General features: G+C 50.2%; 1 protein-coding gene across 2 annotated transcripts in view; it reads right to left on the bottom strand.

Moving 5' to 3' along the window:
- Window positions 1-22,159, bottom strand: part of MRTFA (myocardin related transcription factor A) — a 287,728-nt gene that overhangs the window by 147,388 nt on the left and 118,181 nt on the right. For both annotated transcript variants that reach the window (XM_078640591.1, XM_078640585.1), the window contains exons 3-4: window positions 5,903-6,140; window positions 1,975-2,040 (exon numbers count right to left, since the gene is read on the bottom strand). In XM_078640591.1, coding sequence (XP_078496717.1) covers window positions 1,975-2,040; window positions 5,903-5,960 — 124 coding nt within the window. In that variant the 5' untranslated portion in view covers window positions 5,961-6,140. The remainder of the gene's footprint in view (window positions 1-1,974; window positions 2,041-5,902; window positions 6,141-22,159) is intronic.

Genomic DNA, 22,159 nt, shown 5'->3' with positions numbered 1-22,159 from the left:
TGCGACCCACCTCCTTCCTGCCGCTGTAAAAGGGATTTCCAGAAAGACGGCAAAATCAGAGCGTTGCTTAAATCCAAACCCTAATATAATCTAGGCCCTTACATTATCAGAGGACGATTATCAGAGCTCTGCTGTATTGAGATTGCTGCTATAATGTGTCACTTCACTGCATAGCACCAAAAGGGCAGGTGGATTTTCTATAGGACAAGTACATTTCTGAAGCATCCAGTCCACTGGACAACTAGACATTTTATAAAATTGCACATTGGTTAAAAATTTTTGCAGTAGAAATATTAGATTACCACAGCTTATCAATAAAAAATGTGTGTAACAAGACAACCCACACTCCTGAGTCCATAAACAAGGTAACTCACAAACCGAAAGCCCATCACCCTAAACAGTATATATTTATACACCTAAAAATGCCAAATAAACTATCAAGACCTTCGTATTCCTGCACCTATGTTTACCATATGACTCCATATCACCAGGAACACCGTTTTTCCGTTCTGGGCTATCCTTTATCAACCTACCTGAGAGTTGCATCCCAGGTCAGGTCAACTATACCAACTGAAAACACCCACCTCAAACAATGATTTGGATAAGACAAGCTCAGGTATGGAACATGGTGTCCGCCAGGGCTTAATTTGAGCCGGTGGTTGCCAGTGGGGGACATCAGCACTCCTTTTTTGGGACCGCCACTTACTTTTCTGCATCAGACATTTACCAAGAGTGGGGGGAAAAAACTAAGCCGAGAGATGAAGGAAGAGAAAGACAGAAAAACTGTCATTAAGGTAGCAGCAGGCGCCTGCGAGAGGGGCAGGGAGTGCCTGGTAGTAGATTAAACAAGCAAGAGGTGGATTTAGGACTACCAGCAGTGAAATTTGACGCGACATCATTTAATTGCACCGGCCTGGCTTCTGAGTAAAAAACCTTGGCCACCAGCACTGGTAATTTTACAAATCAAGCACTGGTTCCCTGGTGACACAGCCATCTAGTAGCCTTACCTGCATCCCTTTGTTTGAATATGCCCCTGCTTTTACCACTATGGTGAAATTATTCTCCAGTTCCCCAACGTATTTGTAAATGTTCACGTTCCTATGTTGGATGCAAGCAGTAACACAACTGAAGGACTATATGCAACGCCCCCCCCCCCCCCCCACCCCACATACACAGAAATAAGATATTTAAGGACGTTAAAAAAACAGAAACAAAGTGTCATTGACATATTGAGCACGGAAGTGGGCAGAAAACACGATTTCTCAAGAATAACAGACAGTGTGAGGGGAGCAAATGAGGGGACAGGGTGCAGGGAACTTCAGGGGTGGGCTCTTACATAAATACATAATGGGGTGATTTCTAGAGTTCAGGAACTGAAAGTGACTGTGGCGTTGACCCCACATGGAAGCGCAGGGGGCGGATAACGCCCCTGGTTAGAGGAAGTGACTGAGAAAACAAGAAGACAAGGCAAAAATACAACACAACAAAAATGAAAGCAGACCGGCTATGGCAGTTCATGGAAACATGCTGATATGTCTGTACACCTGCAGCAACCCCATGACATCCGTCACTGGGACAAGACACGCCAGCTCAGCTCTGCCAGTGCACCTCAAGCTCAGCACCGACCTGTAGCAGCAACTATTCCAGTACTGCTGGTGCAACTGTGCAGACCTCCGGCGCCCTTGCTAGTTACACCAGAAAGCAACGCACAGCTCAGTCGCAGCACCCGACTCCCCACCCTGCAGCACCTGTCTCAGTACTCGCACCCCCACACATCTCTGCCAGTGCACCTCGCTGCTGCCATGCAGTGCGCCTCGTTTTATAGTACTGTGGCACAGCTCAATCCTAACCTGCAGCACCCGTAGCTACGCCAGAACCAGGCCTCCCACACAGCTCAGCCCTGCTCAGTACTGAGACCCGCACACTGCGACCCCCGCCCCCGCCCCACAGATGGAAACCCTCGACAGTACTCACGTGGCATGATGCCCTGGTTCACCAGCTCCTCCCGGGTCCGCCGCTGCTGCAGCCTCAGCTGGAGCACTGCAAAGATGGAGAAGAGAGGGTCAGAGGCGGCATCCCGCCCTCACAGGTTCGCTGTGTGCAGCCGGCAACGCTCGGGGCTCTGGGGGTTCATGCGCCTGCTGCGGGTGCACCCGAGGAGCATGCAGGTTTCAGATGCAACCCGGGGTATGGCAGTTCGGGGAGGTGGTGTGGGTGTGACAGGTCTCAGGGGCCACTCGCAGTACGGTAGCTCAGGTGGTTCTTGCACTCATTGCACGGGGTCGTGTGTGATCTGCGGGGTTCGGGTCCTGTTTGCAGCCCATGTTCAGCATATTATAAAATCCTCTCCCAGCCGGGCCCCAAAAACAGAAGTTCCCCCAACTGACAGCCGCAATAGCAGAAGTGACGAAAAGCCGCCGCATCCTGGGGGGCGGGAGTGGGGGAGGAAGTTGCAGACGCTGAAGGCCCGTCGATAAAGAGACAGCAGAGGAGACCGCGCCTAGCGGTGCGAGGAGGCACCCATGTGAATACACAAGAAATACCTTTGGGGGATTGGGAACGGAACTGCCACCAGGGGGCAGAGCTGCACCCCGATAGTCACTACCACAGTGCACAGGACGTTTGTCGTCACTGCTGCACACGTGTTTACTTCGACAGGACCTTCCACTGGGCGGTACTACTGCACAGTATGTTCAGGGCCACAGCTGACTATAACTTAACACGAGGGGTGACTGCTACAACAGCGGCCGCTCCCCAGAACCGCAGGCACGGCCATACTGCTAGGGACCCCTTGGCATTTATCACCACTGCACCGGTGTCTGCTCACTGCAGGGCATCAACCAATGCCATGCTCCGACATGACACCCGCGGCCCCAATGGGGTGCCTGCTCTCTCTATGGGGCGGCAGACAGGGCTGTACTGTGACCTGTACTGCGTCACTGCTGCACTAGTATCCGCTCACTGCAGGGACCGCCAGTGACTGCTCACTACTGTGCCCGCCCTCCCCAGGATCTTAGGCTGTCATACTGTGACCGGACACTGGGTGTCACTGCTTCAGCGGTGTCTGCTCTCTTCGAGGCGCAGTGAGGCGGGCGGGGGCTTGCGGTGCGGGGTGCGAGTAGTCACAGGGTGACAGCCTTCGCTGATCAGTGGCCGGGGGACTTTTTATAGAAGTCCAAGAATAACGCGGCCCGTGTCTGTTTATCCACAAGAGGAAGTGAGAAGTCAGAACGAAGAAAAACTGCGTGAGGGGCGACGCTGCGCCTGTGTGTGACGTCAGACGCCCCAGTTCTGTGAGTACCTGTGGAATGAGTAGGGGCGCGCAGTGGCTTTCTGTGTGAGGGTGACTCGCTGGGGCACTCTGTGTGAGGGTGGCACGGTGAAGCACTCTGCGTGTACCACCCACAGTCCTCGAGAGTGAATGTGGAACACTATCGCAGAGGGTGAGACACCGAGCCTGTAAAAGTGTGAGAGGCTGATGCTCCCTGTAAAGTATGTCAGTGTGAAGGCGAGGCGCTGGTGCTCTCTGTGAGATGCACGCACAGGCTCAGCCTTGTGAGGATGAGATAACCAGTTCCCTCTGTGCAGTGGTACCTGTAGGAGGGAAATGGTCCCGTGCCCACCTCTAGTTGTCCTGACCCAAACCCGTGCCCGACCACCACACAGCTGAATGTGCCAGGTGACACAGAAAGACGGGCATTGAATTTTGCCGCACATATGGATTTCTTCAACTCCCTTTTCATTACAAATCAATGTTGTTCGCTTAAAATGTTTAAGTGTGTGTATAAGTAAATAAGTGTGTGCGTGCGCGTGTGTAGACAGATATCAGTGGTAGCAGGTAGAGCTTGAAAATGGTGGGGCGTAAGACCATTTAGTGAAATCGGATGAGAGAGTAAGCTGGGTTTTCTGTTCCTGAGAATATTTTTAAACCTTGGTGTGAAATGGTACATTTTCCAGCACAATTTCTTTGAAAATGCATTAAGAACTGTTCTTTGGTCATTTTTTAAAAAGGGGAATTCATACATTGACTAAATTGTGTGATCCTTGTGCGATTTACATGCACAATTATGTCAGGTTAGTGCAATCCGCTATTCAGGTGCCAGGCCAAAGGCGCCCAGGGCTGCAATTGAAAAGGACACTCCTGCGCGTCATCAAGGGGTAGGTATGAAGACCACTGAAACAGCAGACCTGGGTTGGAAACAGGCAAGCCCTTAGCCTGATCTAAATACAGCAGTCAAAGCCAAGTGCTTTGCTGCATGGCCCACGCCAAAGCAATGATCAGAGAATGAAAGCCAGCCAATATGGCATTGTCACTACGACAGTGGCTTGCCAACTTCAACACTCATTAAAAAAAAATCTACTTTAAAAATTAGTGTTAAAGAGGACAATACAATACCTGTTGCAATAATGCAGAAAATATGATGGGCGGAGCCCCAACGCCCTGAAACAGCAGATGGGGAGGGGTCTGTGTGTGCACATATTTATAAATGTAATCTTTGCAGGAGGACCTACCAGTTCTATCTGTTGCCCCGTGTGTGCACCCCCTCCGCCATAAAATTGAATTCCAGATGCGCCACTGCCCCTGTGTCTAATGCCCTGGGCTTGTGTCTGTTGCGCACCCGCACCATCCACGTGACCGAGAGATGCTCGCGCTCTCTAAGCGAGTCGACTGCTCCCTGCGCGCCAGGCAGGCGTGTTTACCCTGTGTGCCACGATGTATGTATCTGGTATTTGTAAAGCGCAAACTAATCACCCTCAGGGGTCTCAAGGCGCTAGGGCCGTCGGGGAGATTAAGTGAGCTATTACCCAGAGTCACATGGTGCTGAGCTGGCTGCCGCTAGCGCTGGGGATCAAACCTTGACACAGGCTCCGCATGCTCAGGGATGTGTGAGTGTGAGGCGCAGACGTGCTCTGGGATGTGCGAGTGTGAGGCGCAGACGTGCTCTGGGATGTGCGAGTGTGAGGCGCAGACGTGCTCTGGGATGTGAGAGTGTGAGGCGCAGACGTGCTCAGGGATGTGCGAGTGTGAGGCGCAGACGTGCTCAGGGATGTGCGAGTGTGAGGCGCAGACGTGCTGAGGGATGTGCGAGTGTGAGGCGCAGACGTGCTCTGGGATGTGAGAGTGTGAGGCGCAGACGTGCTCAGGGATGTGCGAGTGTGAGGCGCAGACGTGCTCTGGTATGTGCGAGTGTGAGGCGCAGACGTGCTCTGGGATGTGCGAGTGTGAGGCGCAGACGTGCTCTGGGATGTGCGAGTGTGAGGCGCAGACGTGCTCAGGGATGTGCGAGTGTGAGGCGCAGACGTGCTCAGGGATGTGCGAGTGTGAGGCGCAGACGTGCTCAGGGATGTGCGAGTGTGAGGCGCAGACGTGCTCTGGGATGTGCGAGTGTGAGGCGCAGACGTGCTCTGGGATGTGCGAGTGTGAGGCGCAGACGTGCTCTGGGATGTGCGAGTGTGAGGCGCAGACGTGCTCTGGGATGTGCGAGTGTGAGGCGCAGACGTGCTCTGGGATGTGCGAGTGTGAGGCGCAGACGTGCTCAGGGATGTGCGAGTGTGAGGCGCAGACGTGCTCTGGGATGTGCGAGTGTGAGGCGCAGACGTGCTCAGGGATGTGCGAGTGTGAGGCGCAGACGTGCTCAGGGATGTGCGAGTGTGAGGCGCAGACGTGCTCAGGGATGTGCGAGTGTGAGGCGCAGACGTGCTCTGGGATGTGCGTGTGTGAGGCGCAGACGTGCTCTGGGATGTGCGAGTGTGAGGCGCAGACGTGCTCAGGGATGTGCGAGTGTGAGGCGCAGACGTGCTCAGGGATGTGCGAGTGTGAGGCGCAGACGTGCTCTGGGATGTGCGAGTGTGAGGCGCAGACGTGCTCTGGGATGTGCGAGTGTGAGGCGCAGACACTTACCGTTTTTCCTCTCGCTCAGGGGTGGCTCTGGTGCCCCCGGGGTGGCCGTCAGGTCCATGCCTGGCTGTAGCGAGAGCTCCTGAAGCTCGTTGGCCACGGCCTCACTCTGAGGGCTAGGCGCCTCGAGATGCCCCACCTCAGTCTCTCTCGCTGTGCCCCCCTCCAACTCCGCACTGGAGGCAGAGGGGGGCCGCCGCTGCACCCCCAAGAAATCCACCCTGGCTTTCGTGACTGCGACCTGGAGAGAGAGAGAGAGAGAGAGAGAATAATCATAAAACGGGCAACACAAAAAGTGCACAGATATCACAGGTACAGACAGTAAATCTAACACTCAGGATGACAGTTCATGCTGGCTGGTCTACAACCTTTACACCGCGGTCAAAACACGGCGGTGCCATTACGACGCATCTTTTACAACGCAAGTCGTTACCACGACTTGCGCTGGAGGGCTCTCTAGACTAAGGAATAGTAGATTTAGTATTCCAGCACCTTCTCTACTGTACGTACGCTGGAGTTGGAATAGTAAATCTTACTATTCCTAAATCCAGCACCCTACAGCGCAAGTCGTGGTAACAACTTGCGTTGTAAAAGATGCGTTGTGATGTACTGCGATCATTTTGATCGCGTCGTAACATCGTACATCATGCTGAATTAGAGAGCCACATATACCCCTTGAATTGCAGCGTGCTCACAAGCCCAGATAGCAGCGCTAGGCCTCAAGGCACATAGACTATATATTCTCATACGGCAGATGCATTCCTTGGTTAACCAGAATTTGCAATGCAATTGGTCTCGCCTTTGGGACCTTGTATGTATTTAGCTATGCAGCACATTAGCTATTCTTTAACATGGAGGGAAAGTAAGCCCCAAACTGCATGTGACACGACAGGTATGGGAACACATGGAGAGAAATATTGCCTTTCAGCTGGAAACGGTATAGTCCAAAGCTCCGTTTTTAATATAAAATCAGGGCCTTCAGTGGTCATATCACTGAAAATACAAGATTTGAAAAAAATATTATTGTCTACAGGAAGACGACTTCTATGGACTGGAATCTAGAGAATTCTAAAGTGATTCTGGTATTTTGCTTACCTCTGCTGGCGTTTTCTATCAAGAAAGTTAAATAGAGGCAGTTGTCAGAAAACTTTAAAAAAAAAAAGAAAGTCCCTCAGCAGAAAGCAATTCTGGTATTTTACTGACCTCTGCTGGTCATTTTCTATCAAGGCAGTTGAACAGAAAAAAAAGTCCCTAAGAGGAAGCAGACAAGTCCTAGGGCTGATGTCCAGAGTCCACAAATATACTATAGTATATACAAGAGGTCTCAAATGCTCGACCTAAAAAGAGCATACAGCCTCGGCAGCAGAGCTACACCTTGAGGCACACAGACAGCCAAGCTACAGCTGGAGGCACACAGATAATCCAGGCCCTGGGGACAGACATATATATCCAGTCGTTTTATCAGATCTTACATACCCAGAAGCAGAGCTTTCCCTTGCGTTGCAAAGAGGTTACAGACAGCGGAGTAAAACCACAAACTACAAAAACTTTACAGAGACAGCAGAGCTATCCCACGGTTTCCACATATCTTAAAGGAGCAGAGCTGTCCCTCAGGAGAAAAAAATAGGATAGACCGCACAGCTGGCGCATGGACAACCAGGATGTGGCTGCACATGCCGGCCTACAAGTTACAGATGGTAGATCAGTTGTCTCCAACGAGTAGCTCTCCAGCTACCTGTGAGAAGCTCTTGTGTGCAGCCCAGCCTATGACTATCAAAGCTTTTGCTTTGTTGAATTATATGTATACCAAAATTAAAAAGCACGTATTCAAGACGCAAATATGTGTATTTTCACAACTCATAAGCTGATGTCTGAAGAAAAATAGTTGCATTTTTAAAATGTGTTTAAAGCGAGTATTTGAGTTGGAGAGATTTATTACTCATATTTATACCTTGGTGGCAGGGGATTGCAGCTATGGTTTACCCATGTAATATTTCAGTTCAAATTGTCAAAGTCTTTATTGACATTTTCGATGCAAACACTGCCTACTGCACTGATGTGATTACTGCGGACACACTTGGATGGGGTGTTCACTTTTACTTCACTAGTATTAGAAGCGCAGGATGATTTTCGTTGAAGATAAGTAGCTCTGGTTACAGGAAAGGTTGGAGACCCCTGTGGTAGATCTACCCACGTTGAAACACAGGGACAAACAGATCCATCTCTCAAGTTACATACACTCTTTTAATACAGAAAGTACAGCTATTTCCTAGGGTTACATATAGCTTCCTGCACATGCTGGGGCCCGTCACTGGCTCCACACCAGGCGCTGTTCCTCCAGGGTACCACAGGCTGGATCTGGTCCACAGTGATGAAGGGAATGCCATTGCTACTGTCTCTCATCACCTAGCTGCCATGTTCAGGTGGATTCTTACCCTGCCTGGGCCTGTTCAAGCTTCTAATGGGCTTGGCTGCAGGAGTGAGAAAGGCTCAAGGTGGAGTATCCGTGAAGGACAGGGTGCAGGGAAAATGTTGGTGCAGTTCCTACATGTTGTGCCTGCAGCCCGTGTGGTACGCCTACCGCCCATTGTCGTCATTGCCTGTACAGCGTGTCCAAAATTTCTACAAAGTCTGCATACGGTCTATTAACTAGTGTATCAGAGGTTCCTGTACTGTGAGTCTGCAGTTCCTGTGCTACATGTAGAGCTTTAAGTGGGCCGGGGCCTGCCGGTGCTCAGCAGCGGATTTTCTAAAGAGTAGGTGCTAAGACAGGTCCCTGTCAGGCTCTCCATTGTTACCCTCACCATCGGGGTAAAACATTTTTGTTTTTACTCTGTGGCAGTGCCACCCTTCACTGCGTTTGAGGTAACTTCAAAGAGATTCAACTAAGTTCTTTCACAGTCTCATGTCAGAACTGAAGCATTTTCAATATTATATACAACAAAGCCATAGTTGGTGCTTATTTATCATATGCAAGTAACAACCACTGACAAAGCCAATAGTCCTGGCTTGTAGGTGTGAACAGGGCTTTAAGTGGGATGAAAAAAACGTGGGGAGGCGCTCAAAGGGGCGTGGCCAATCTAATTAAGGGTGTGGCTTAAAAACTTGTAAGCTACAAATCTGTGCTTAGCACAGTGTGCTGCCCAACATGTATTTTGCTGTTTCTGTCATTGCATCCAGATATATGATACAACAAGTAACATCATACCAACAACAAGTCAGGACTATTGGCTTTGTCAATGGCTGTTCGTTGTATAAGATAGATAAGCAGCAATTATGGCTTGTATAGAATATAGCAGGCACCAGCAGTCCGGAAAAAAATGGACAGCATGCGTCAGGGCCCAAATCAGAGCCTGATAAGAGACCCGTTTCGAGGCCCCCTTTCAACAAGCATTTGCAATGCAATAGGACTCGCAATTACTAAGTTTGAGCTATTGGCATTTCAAATGAAATTTATTTTATTATTTATTTTGTTTTTAAAACATAAATAAAAGGCATTGGTATTGATAATACCAATTGATTAAATGTGTGTAAATGCGCGACCTATTGCATAGCAAATATTTGGTTTTGTTAGGTACGGAGAGATTAAGTGGAGGGGTAGAAGAGGGGTAGAGGGGTAGTAGAGGTGCCATAGAGTGTTAGGGGGTGGTAGAGGTGTGGAATGGTGGTAGACGATTTGAGCTGTAGAAGAGAGGTAGAATAGTAGAATGATAGAAGAGGGATAGAGGTGTAGAAGAGTTATAGTGGTAGAAGATGTGGTGAGGGGTAGTATATGTGTAGAAAAGTGTTAGAAGAGGGGTATAGTGGACTGTAGAGGGGTAGCAGGGTAAAAAGGTGGTAGAGGAGGAGTCTAGGTGTAGAAAAGGGTTAATTTGGCGTAGAAAAGCTGTAGAGGGGCAGGTAGAAGAGGGGTAGAGGGGTAGAAGGGTGTAGTAGATGGTTAGTAGAGTAGTAGAGGGCGGTATAAGAGTATAGAAGTAGAAGAGGGGTAGAAGATTAGTGTGGTATTAGAGGGGTAGAAGAGAGTTAGAAGAGGGTTAGAGTTGTAGAAGAGGTGTAGAGGGGTACAGCAGCGTGTGAGACAGCAGTAGTGTGAGGGCGCAGTGTGAGGCCTAAAGTAGTGTGAGGGCACAGTGTGAGGCCTAAAGTAGTGTGAGGCCGAAAGTAGTGTGAGGGCGCAGTGTGAGGCCTAAAGTTGTGTGAGGGCGCAGTGTGAGGCCTAAAGCTGTGTGAGTGCGCAGTGTGAGGCCTAAAGCTGTGTGAGGGCGCAGTGTGAGGGTTAAAGCTGTGTGAGGGCGCAGTGCGAGGCCTAAATCTGTGTGAGGGCGCAGTGCGAGGCCTAAATCTGTGTGAGGGCGCTGTGTGAGGGCGCAGTGTGAGGCCTAAAGCTCTGTGAGGGCGCAGTGTGAGGCCTAAAGCTCTGTGAGGGCGCAGTGTGAGGCCTAAAGCTCTGTGAGGGCGCTGTGCGAGGCCTAAAGCTCTGTGAGGGCGCTGTGCGAGGCCTAAAGCTCTGTGAGGGCGCTGTGCGAGGCCTAAAGCTCTGTGAGGGCGCAGTGTGAGGCCTAAAGCTGTGTGAGGGCGCAGTGTGAGGCCTAAAGCTGTGTGAGGGCGCAGTGTAATGCCTAAAGCTGTGTGAGGGCGCAGTGTAATGCCTAAAGCTGTGTGAGGGCGCAGTGTAATGCCTAAAGCTGTGTGAAGGCGCAGTGTAATGCCTAAAGCTGTGTGAGGGCGCAGTGTAATGCCTAAAGCGAGGGCGCAGTGAGGCCTGAAGCTGTGTGAGAGAGGCTAGTGTGTGTAAGAAATAGCAGTGTGTGTGAGACAGACAACCGTGTGATAGACAGCAGTTTGTATGAGACACAGCATTGTGTGTGCTAGTGAGAGCATGGTGGGTGAGATGCAACATTGTGTGTGGGCTAGTGAGCGCATGGTGGCTGAGATGCAGCATTGTGTGTGTGGTAGTAAGAGCATGGTGGGGGAAATGCAGCATTAGAGGGGGGAGACGGAGAGAGGGGCAGGATGAAAGGCAAAACCGGGGAGTAGAACTAGGAACGACATAGCTAAAGAAGAGGGGCAGGAAGAAGCATAGCCAGAAGAGAAAAGAAAAAGACAGGGGCACCGGGAAACAAAGTGGGGGAAGAGAAACAAGGGATTGAGACAGAAGGGAAGCAGCGGACAGGTGGCAAACATGAGCCATCAGGGGCGATGCAGATGCTAAAGAGATGGAGGGCAGAGGAGAAGACAAAGGGAAGATAGTGGTGAGGAGAGATGGGTCTGTCAGAGAATGGAGGTAGCGAAAGAGAGGCAATGGCGCAGTGGGGCCTGGAACAGAAATGGATTTAGAAAGAGTAGAAGACAGGGGAACTGGGAAAAGCGAAGGATGGTGAATTGGGAAAAGTGGAGAGAGGCTAAAGGGGTGCTAATGTGAGGACATGCACAGAAGGAGCGAGAGAGAATAAAGCAAGGAGCGTAAACATAGACATAAGTAAGGGGAGTGAAAAGGATAGGCAGAATTATATCCGATATATATAGATATACCTGATAGGACAAGGAAGGATATGTACACAGAATGAACCAGAAGTGAAGGCAGGAGAGGGCTATCGGAAGGCAGAAACAACGCATGTGTTAAATGTGGAAAGGTGAGAAATCTCAAAAGTATGGGTAAGGGAGAAGTGCGCCAAAAAGACAAACAACGAGAGGTCGACGGAAGGGGAAAGAATGAACACGAAAATTAGTCAGAAGGGGAGCGATTGAAAGACTTAAAGAAGGGAGCGGAAGAGGGGAAGTAAAGAATGAGAAGAGCTAATGAGGGAGAGATGGCGTGAGAAGAGAGGGGGTAGACGGAGAGAGGGGCAGGTTGTAAGGCAAAACCGGGGAGTAAAACTAGGAACGACATAGCTAAAGAAGAGGGGCAGGAAGAAGCATAGCCAGAAGAGAATAGAAAAAGACAGGGGCACCGGGAAACAAAGTGGAGGAAGAGAAACAAGGGATTGAGACAGAAGGGAAGCAGCGACCAGGTGGCAAACATGAGCCATCAGGGGCGAAGCAGATGCTAAAGAGATGGAGGGCAGAGGAGAGTAAACAAGCATTGAAAATGCAATAGGTCTCGCAATAGAAGAGTTTGACCTTTTTGGTGGTGCAAATGTAAAACTTTTTTTTAGGTTTATATTTTTTCAAATTATAAAAGTATTAATTTTGTTTTTTGTAAAGTGAATAGTTATAAATCTACCAGGAGGCAGGAGAGAGTGAGACAGAAATAGAGGAAGAGTGGAGAGGCCAAGACAGTGAAGGGGCAGGAGAGAGTGAGACAGAAATAGAGGGAGAGTGGAGAGGCCAAGACAGTGAAGGGGTAGGAGAGAGTGAGACAAAAACAGGAAGAAAGGAGAGGCCAAGACAGGGAAGGGGCAGGAGAGAGTGAGACTGAAACGAAAGGCACATGGTGAATTGCGAACAAATGTGAACATTAACAATGCAAAAATACAACAAAGCAAGGCGAAATTGTGGTGTGCATGGACGTAAGAACAAACTGCAGGAAGAAGCTGCCTCAGCCATGTCTGGAAGATGTAAGAAGGGGTCGACAGATGGCCATTGCTGGCGAGGCAGCCATTGTTGTAGTGTCGTCCCCTTTACATGGTCAGTAGGAGCAAGTGGGAGGAGGGAGTGGGAGAGGGGTGTGAGATAGATCAAAGCCTTTACTGTGATCAGTGGCCGCAGGCTGCCAGTGGGAGGGAAGGGGAGTCTGGCGTGGGGGGCGGGGGAGGGGGAGCAGGCATATGGTGGAAAAGAGAAAGAAACAAGGAAGCCTCAGGTGTTTCACTGTGAAAGTTAATACATGTGTTCTATTATTGTCAAGAAATGAGAAACGGAAAGTTAGACAAACAAGGTAAGAGACAACACCAAATTCATTCATGAGCATCAACGGGAAGGAGCATTAAAGAATGAAGCTTTTACACAGCTGTTGAATCAGGCAGGTGGGGTACAGCATATATCTGGGGAAATTACAACTCTCATGTCGAGAAAGCTTATGACTGGGGGCTCAGTTAAATAAAATGCACGGCTAGGATGGGATCAGATTACAATGTATGTATGAGCATAAACATCTTTGCTATGCAGCAGCACAAGTGGGCAAATATCGGTATGCAACCATACTAAGCGCGCTGAGACGTGCACCTACACTCCAACGTGCACACTGGGTAACATAGGCCTGGAATGTCAGTGGGCATATCCTAACACCAGCACACACATTGCAAATTAAAATGCATTTTTTGAGTTCCTCGACCCAGGCTTGAGTATCTGGAAGCAGACTCGGATGGGAAAGAAAGGGGGGGGGGGGAAGGTGTAGGGGGAAGTGACTAATCTTATTGTACAAAAGGGTAACATTTGCTATTAAAACACTCATGTCACCACCAAAGCTCACATTTATGGCTGCCATGAACAACGACAATGTGTAATTAAACGGACGTCAGTACCTCGTTGTTTTGGCCAGTGGGTACTGTCAAGGTGGACATGTTTCACCGAATGACGGACTTTATCGACCAAGGGCAGAAAAATAGTATTTTCAAACTAGACGAGTTATACAGCTCTTCGGGGCAGCCGTGTGCAGCTGGACAGAGGGAAATGTGCCCCACATATGAATCTGAACTCGAGCACTAATGTTTAATGTGTCTCATCTCCTTAAGTGAGTGCAAAATGTGTCTCTCAGACTCCATTGTGAGAGTACATTTAAGTCAGATTAGCTGTTATCATGAGGCTAGCAGTAAAACAGTTCCCTGGTAGAATGGTAAAAGAGATCCTGACAGACAGACAGACACAAAAAACACAAATACTTGTGTACATGTGTCTATAATGTTTTAATTGCTCAGTACATAAAGCAAATATTTGCACAGAAGTTTACCTTAATGACCCAAATACATAACGGTGAAGAAATTGTCAAAAAAGGAAAGGAAAGGAAAATATGGAGGAAAATACGACGTGGCCCGAGTGAGGACTGGCACTATTTGCACCAGTCCCTCTGTAATTGCAGTTCACCGAAGAGGCCCATTATAATGCCCTATTTATTCTATCGATAGCTTGAGGAGGAAAACATCGTAAAATAGTGAGTCGGAGGATTTGCGGCTCCAGGTGGCCCAGTCGTCATTTTTTTCGAGAACACTATTGGTTTATGTTAAGCGTATGCGACAGAAGCACGAAAATTGCAGAAACCCAGATGGGACAGAATATACACAGTGCTGAAAACTTTCAAGAACCTTTATTTTATATTTTATCCCTTACAGAGCGTCATTTGAGTAGCTGAATATTTTCCAAAACATGCAGTTCGGGGATTGAGAAGGTGGCAAGCAAAACGTGAAAAGAGCGATGGAGGGTGTGGGACAACGAACAGCCGCGGGAGGGAGGAGGGAAGAGGACAACGGACAGCGAGAGCAGGGCAGTGTTGGGGAACAACAGAGAGAGGGAGGAGGGGTGGGGGACAACAACAGCATGAGGAAACAAGGAGAAACACGAGAGACGGCCTGCGGCCGTCAAAGTGAAAGTGGGGGAGGAGAAATGCGACACGGCGGGAGGGGGCGGAGCGGGGAGAGCGGCATGAGGGTGTGAAGCAGCAGGGGCCTTTGAAGTGAAGCTAAGCTAAGCTTCACTTCAAAGGTGTGGGAGGAGTGCTGCTGGTGATGGACTGGCGATTTGATCATGTGCACGCGCATTTTAGGTCAATGCGCTTGTGCATTGACCTAAAAGCGCACGGGCACAGCACCAAATCGCCAGTCAATCGCCAGTCTAGGTAACGCCTTAAGCCCCTATATATCTCGCTCCCGCTCCCGCTCAATGCGCATGCGCATGCGCATTGAGATAGGTCGCTCGACCTAAAAAGAGGAATGAGATAGGTGAAAGCGCAGAGAAAGAATGAATTAAAATTAGAGCATGATTGTGGGCCTGAAATGAAAGAGGAAGTGACAGTAAAGGAGAGCGCACGTTACAAGTACTGCTTATAAATGTGCACGTGAGAAGCTGCACCGCCGATCATTAAAATATGTGCGTAAGAGGCACTATGAAAAACAGCACATGACAGTACAGTTAGCAAGTTCGCTTACAAAATACTGATAGAGGGAAAAGGGCACACACTAAAAAGCAGAGATGTACAGACAGGTTCGATTAAAAGACAGACGGACGGAGGTGCGGAAATCAACAATGGGATAAGACGGGTAGGAGACGAAAGGCAAGAAAAACAAGCTGAGGAAGAAGGCATGCAACCACTGCAAATGTATAAAAAATAAAGTTTACCATCTGTACACTACATAAGGACACAACTGAAATGTGGTTGCTTTATGTAACGAGAAACGTTTTATTGCAGTGATGCACAGCAAACACACAATTTCCAAAAGTGAAAGGCAACTTCACATGACCCAGTGTTCTGCCTGTATTCTAATGACATTTGGGCATCTGGCTACTACTGTGTGTAAAGATACAAGTGAGTGGGATATAAAGAAACTGCTATAAAAGCCGTTCGACTCCAAGACCATGGCAAATGGTATCACTTTCGCGGCCGCTTTGATGTTCTCAGTGGCCGCGTGGCTCACTGAGAACATCAAAGCGAAAGTGATCACGCAGGCTGACAAATGGTGCGCGTGCCCGGAGCACATGCACTGTACCCGATCCGCCTGCAAACTTTGGGAGGACTTTCAAAAGCCCCTTACTAAATTCTCGCAAAGCATCGCTTACGCGATAGCTAGGCGAGACCTAAAAACTGCCGATGCTCAGCACCAGTGAGACCCGGCCACAGATTTTAAGCTAATGTGTTTTCAAGCCACGCCCTTATGAGACAACCCCCCCCCCCCCCCCACACACACACACACACACACTTTTTTCATCCCACTTAAAGCCCTGGCTATTTGCCTGCTGTACTGCAGCATCTGTGCTGCATATCTGCTGCTTATGTGCTGCATGTCTACTGTTAGTGTGCAGAGCGCGTGTAATTCCAGTGCAGAGAGCTGGATCTTCTATTCAGTTTGAAAGCAGTTTCTGTGCCTTGCTGTCTGGTACGTCTGAAGTTCCTGTGACAGGTGCTGCAGTTCCTATATGTGTGCTTGATATCACTGCGTGGTTCATCTACAATTCGTGCTTGGCATGTCTGCAGTGTGTGAGAAAGTGGCTCTATATATACTGGACCACAGTAAGGTACAGTGTGTATAGAGTCCACAATCCCCAGAGGTATAACAGAGGTTAAAGTCAGGTCTGACCTTACTCTCTAAAGTGGTAGCTTGGTCGAGCAGTAAGGCAGTACCAGAGGACAGTGTAAAGCATTTGTTGTACACACTCAAATCAGCAAACAAACAAACAAAGTGGTACAAAAGGGGGTGGTGATGGACGGAGCATCTGGACCGATCAAACACTCGCACCCAGTCAACAGATCTGAGTTTTATCCATCATCGTGCTTTAGCCCACTCTGCCACCCCAGTTCAGACATGGCCATATGCAAATCAGTCTGACCCTGTGCCTCATGGGAACAGTCCAGCCTGAAGGGGGTGGTACCACTTTGTTCGCCATAAGTTGGCAGGGTATGCTCAGACGCGAGTCCCTTGCTCACTTTGCCACTGGATTCAAGCACCCCGGGCTGAAGACGGCTGAAATGCCAGAAACCGGTCCTCCGAAGCTTTTTTCCGGTCCAGGGAAGGCATGGCTTGGCAGTTCGGGCTGGACTGTTCCCATGAGGCACAGGGTCAGACTGATTTGCATATGGTCATGTCTGAACTGGGGTGGCAGAGCGGGCTAAAGAACGGTGATGGATTAAACCCAGATCTGTTGACTGGGTGCGAGTGTTTGATTGGTTCAGATGCTCCGTCCATCACCAACCCCTTTTGTACCACTTTGTTCACCATAAGTTGGCAGGGTATGCTCAGACGTGAGTCCCTTGCTCACTTTGCCACTGGATTCAAGCAAGCCGGGCTGAAGACGTCTGAAATGCCAGAAACCGGTCCTCGGAAGCTTGTTTCCGGTCCAGGGAAGGCATGGCTTGACAGTTCGGGCTGGACTGTTCCCATGAGGCACAGGGTCAGACTGATTTGCATATGGCCATGTCTGAACTGGGGTGGCAGAGTGGGCTAAAGAACGTGATGGATTAAAACCCAGATCTGTTGACTGGGTGTGAGTGTTTGATTGGTTCAGATGCTCCGTCCATCACCAACCCCTTTTGTACCACTTTGTTCGCCATAAGTTGGCAGGGTATGCTCAGACGTGAGTCCCTTGCTCACTTTGCCACTGGATTCAAGCAAGCCGGGCTGAAGACGGCTGAAATGCCAGAAACTGGTCCTCGGTAGCTTGTTTCCGGTCCAGGGAATGCATGGCTTGGCAGTTCGGGCTGGACTGTTCCCATGAGGCACAGGGTCAGACTGATTTGCATATAGCCATGTCTGAACTGGGGTGGCAGAGTGGGCTAAAGAACGGTGATGGATTAAACCCAGATCTGTTGACTGGGTGTGAGTGTTTGATTGGTTCAGATGCTCCATCCATCACCACCCCCTTTTGTACCACGGGGTGTCTTTTGAGGTCGGGAAATCTTACCCCCTGCTGGTCGCGGTCAGAGGGGTCCTTTGTAGGCATTGTCTAGGTCGTCGAGAAAGGCCCTTGGGCACTGGATTCCAGGTCAGAATCACCGGGGGGGACATCCTCTGGGTCTTGATTCATTCCGGCACAGGCCAGGCTTGGCGGGTGCAGAGTGTGCAGGGTTCGGGATTCCAGACTGATGCCAGGGCTTGTTACTTGCTTTGAGCAGTACCACTGCTCGTGGGAGACCCAGGTAGTTAGAATCACATGGCAGTCAGGTCCTCCGGGGTTTTCGAGATTGCTGACCACTGGAGATGCTGGGGTTTAACAGGAGCAGGTTAGAGGGTCGACAGGCCGGTAGGGCTGGGGCCAAATCAGTGGGTGTCTTCCTCTTTTTAGCAGCTGCACGGCAGGTCTCCGTGTTCCTTGATCTTCTTTCTTGTTTCGTAATCTGGATCTGTGGAAAAAGGTTCAGGGTGCCTCTAAATACTGAATTTAGAGGCGTTACAGGTAGGGCAAGGGCAGGGACCAATGGGTCCCTGTCCTGGGGTAGGTACACCCCCTAGGCTGCACCTCTTTTGTGGGAGGGGGCAGGAGCCTAGCTCTGATTGGGCAGGGCTCCCCATCTTCAAGATGGCCAGGGCCCGGGGTCGTGCTTCACCTCGCCTCTCCCACCTGAGGGGTGGGGTTGGCACAGGCTGGCACACCACCCTTTCTGACGTAGGATTTCCCGCCAGTCTTCCCGCCAGAGTGAGGGTCACAATTGGTGGGGGCCAGTTGCTGAGTACAGCAAGTGGTCTGGAGAAGCTCCCAAAGGCGGAATGCCTTTCAAGCTTCCCCTGCCCATCCTGGGGGAGGAGGCTTGGCACCTCATCCCAGGATGTGCATTGTTGCAGGCCCAGGAGAGCAGGAGCTCTCCACCCAGGGGTCCAGCAACATGATTGCTGGGTGGCAGCCTAGGCAGCCTCTCAGACAAGACGTGGATTGTAGGTTTAGGTTTCAGGGGGCATCTCTAAGATGCCCTCTGTAGTGCATTTTACATTAAATCTCACACTGGCATCAGTGTGGGTTTAATGTGCTGAGGCGTTTGATATCAAACTTGTCAGCCTTCAGAGTAGCCATTATGGTGCTGTGAAGTTCGTAATGACAACCTCCCAGCACCATATACTCTTAATGGCATCACTGCACTTAGTGTCCAGGAATTGCCCTGGGTACTGTAGGGGCACAGGGCTCATGCACCTGTGCCCACACCACTGGCATAGGGCACCCAGCTCGAGGGGTGGATGATGTATAACAGGGCAGTGGGTTTGTGGGCATGGCACACAGGGATGTGTGCCATGTCGACTCTTTGTTTAGTTCTGCACCAGGAAACAGCCTGCAGAGCCAGTGTGTGTGTGTCAGAGTACAGAGCCCCTAATAGTGGCACAATAAGTGCTGCAGCCCTTAGGGGTCTTCTCTGGTCACAATGCCCTGGGTACCATTTACTAGGGGCTGACATGTGGCCAGAGATGCCAATTGGGTTTAGGCTTTAGTACAGTTTTTAGGGAAGGAACACAGGCTTTGGGTACCTGATTGGCAGAGACCCAGGGCACACCAAGGAAAAGTGCATCAGGTGCCTGGTGAAAGTGTGCACTGACGTCTGGTGGTGTGTGCCTGGTGGAAGCGTGCACTGACGTCTGGTGGTGTGTATGTCTGGTGAAAGCGTGCAGTGACGGATAGTGGTGTGTGCCTGGTGAAAGTGTGCACTGACGGCTAGAGGAGTGTGCCTGCTGAAAAAGTGCACCGCCTACAGCACCACTCAACCCCCAACGCCTACATCACCACTCAACCCCCAACGCCTACATCACCACTCAACCTGCAAAGCCTACATCACCACTCAACCCGCAACACCTACAGCACCTCTCAATCCACACCGTGTACAGCACCACTCAACCCGCAACGCCTACAGCACCACTCAACCCGCAACGCCTACAGCACCACTCAACCCGCAACGCCTACAGCACCACTCAACCCGCAACGCCTACAGCACCACTCAACCCGCAACGCCTACAGCACCACTCAACCCGCAACGCCTACAGCACCACTCAACCCGCAACGCCTACAGCACCACTCAATCCCCACCGCGTACAGCAGCACTCAACCCGCAACGCCTACATCACCACTCAACCTGCAACGCCTACATCATCACTCAACCCGCAACGCCTACAGCACCACTTAACCCGCAACGCCTACAGCACCACTCAATCCCCACCGCTTAGAGCACCACTCAACCCGCAACGCCTACAGCACCACTCAACCCGCAACGCCTACAGCACCACTCAACCCGCAACGCCTACAGCACCACTCAACCCGCAACGCCTACAGCACCACTCAACCCGCAACGCCTACAGCACCACTCAACCCGCAACGCCTACAGCACCACTCAACCCGCAACGCCTACAGCACCACTCAACCCGCAACGCCTACAGCACCACTCAACCCGCAACGCCTACAGCACCACTCAACCCGCAACGCCTACAGCACCACTCAACCCGCAACGCCTACAGCACCACTCAATCCCCACCGCCTACAGCACCACTCAACCCGCAACGCCTACATCACCACTCAACCTGCAACGCCTACATCATCACTCAACCCGCAACGCCTACAGCACCACTTAACCCGCAACGCCTACAGCACCACTCAATCCCCACCGCTTAGAGCACCACTCAACCCGCAACGCCTACAGCACCACTCAACCCGCAACGCCTACAGCACCACTCAACCCGCAACGCCTACAGCACCACTCAACCCGCAACGCCTACAGCACCACTCAACCCGCAACGCCTACAGCACCACTCAATCCGCAACGCCTACAGCACCACTCAACCCGCGACACCTACAGCACCACTCAATCCCCACCGCGTACAGCACCACTCAATCCGCAACGCCTACATCACCACTCAATCCGCAACGCCTACAGCACCACTCAATCCGCAACGCCTCCAAGCACCACTCACCATTCACCTCCTGCACAGGGACATCTTTCGCCCCGGCACCGACTATCCCCGCGCTGCTTCTAATGGAAGACAACTGGGGCATTCAGCTCCTGTCAGTGCCACTCATGGTTCATCAGATAACCTCCGGCTGCCCAAGTGCAGGTGTAAAGATCCGCCTTCAAAACGGGCCCCTGGAGGACAAGGGCTCGGAAGTGCTTACAGCTCTGAACATATCGCTGGACAATTACATCACGTGTGCATGCACACGGACGAACACGCACGCACACATAGTGCGCCAGCTGATATAATAAACTTCCGTAAGTGAGCGAGAGGTGGTGTCCTATAGCACTGTCCTCGGGCACGCCGTCTCTTTGACTGATTGTTCCGCGTTGTTTGTAATTCCCTGTGCCTAAAAAATTGAGTTCCATTATCCTGATCTCGGGGAAAGCGCTGTGAAGTTCTAGAGCCATATTCGCGCTGTATAAAACTGCAAAAAAACCTTTTAAATTAGATCTTTAGGACAGCCCTCTGATAAGGAAAAAACCCGGATTGTGTTTTTTCTGTAAAACATTATCTTAGTTTGCGCCTTCCACCACTGAATCGTTAAAGTGCATGAGTTGAATATGAACACGCACTGACTTAAGGAGATATGATCAGTTGGAGAACGGTCATGAGTGTCAATGAATGATACTCTGTGGCAGTCCGCCAATCGTCTTCTGCAGTTCCCAGCATTTTGAAAGTATGCAGTGCAGTTTTTTATGTTTGGGGATTTAAACAAAGATATGTATGGAGGGATGATAGTATTCACAGGACTACTCATAGTGACTTCCGTTTTCGAGTAGCGCCTCTTGCTGCAGTTTGCGCTTTCAGACTCTACTATACAATCAAAAACGTGTTCCATAAATGCCCTTTTAAAATGCATGTTTTTTTTTAACCAGGAAACGTGAATCCATACTTTGATAGTTTGCAGTCGTAAGGTTATATGATTCTGTTGATGAAGAATTTCAAGCACAATTAACTGGACCTTGGGATGTTGTGTGGTGTTCGTTCGTAGTGTGTGTTTTTTAAGAAATCCCCAGTTTGTTTCCTGCCTTGAAATCCTCTCTGTGGACTCTGTGGCCTTATAAAAGTACACCAAAGTTAGAACAAGCTCTTCTAGTTAGAATGTATACTTTCCAATACACAGTGCGAACGGTGCCGGCAAGGATGAAGGTGCGGATTGTTCTGAGACGCTGCGAACCGTGCCGGCAAGGATGAAGGTGCGGATTGTTCTGAGACGCTGCGAACCGTGCCGGCAAGGATGAAGGTGCGGATTGTTCTGAGACGCTGCGAACCGTGCCGGCAAGGATGAAGGTGTGGATTGTTCTGTGATAAGATACGCGGAACTAATATTCGTTTGTGACAAAATGTATCATCACAGCGAATCGGTATTCTAACACTCGACACTTATCAACGTTCATTAACTGCGAATACATGTCAGCAAAGACAATCATAACAAAAGAAAGTATGCAATTAGCATCGTCTGAAAGGGAGGCGAATTCGAAAGTTGCAACAGAAACATGAAAAAACAAGATTTCTCCGAACAGGGGCCCAACATATGTCTGGCCCGGGGTCCCAAAAATTCTCAAGAGCACACTGGCGGGAGTGACCCTATACTTTGGGTAAATATGGCCATTGTGAGTGTTGGGGACTGAAGAGGCGTTTTCAGCCCACAGGGGCCCTGTGCTCACCAAGACTAGCCGATGTGGCA

The sequence above is a fragment of the Lissotriton helveticus genome, chromosome 1_1, assembly GCF_964261635.1.
Source record: "Lissotriton helveticus chromosome 1_1, aLisHel1.1, whole genome shotgun sequence".
NCBI classification, from domain to species: Eukaryota; Metazoa; Chordata; class Amphibia; order Caudata; family Salamandridae; genus Lissotriton; species Lissotriton helveticus.
The sequence above is the reverse complement of the archived record's forward strand: the minus strand, read 5'-3'. Positions and strand labels throughout refer to the sequence as shown.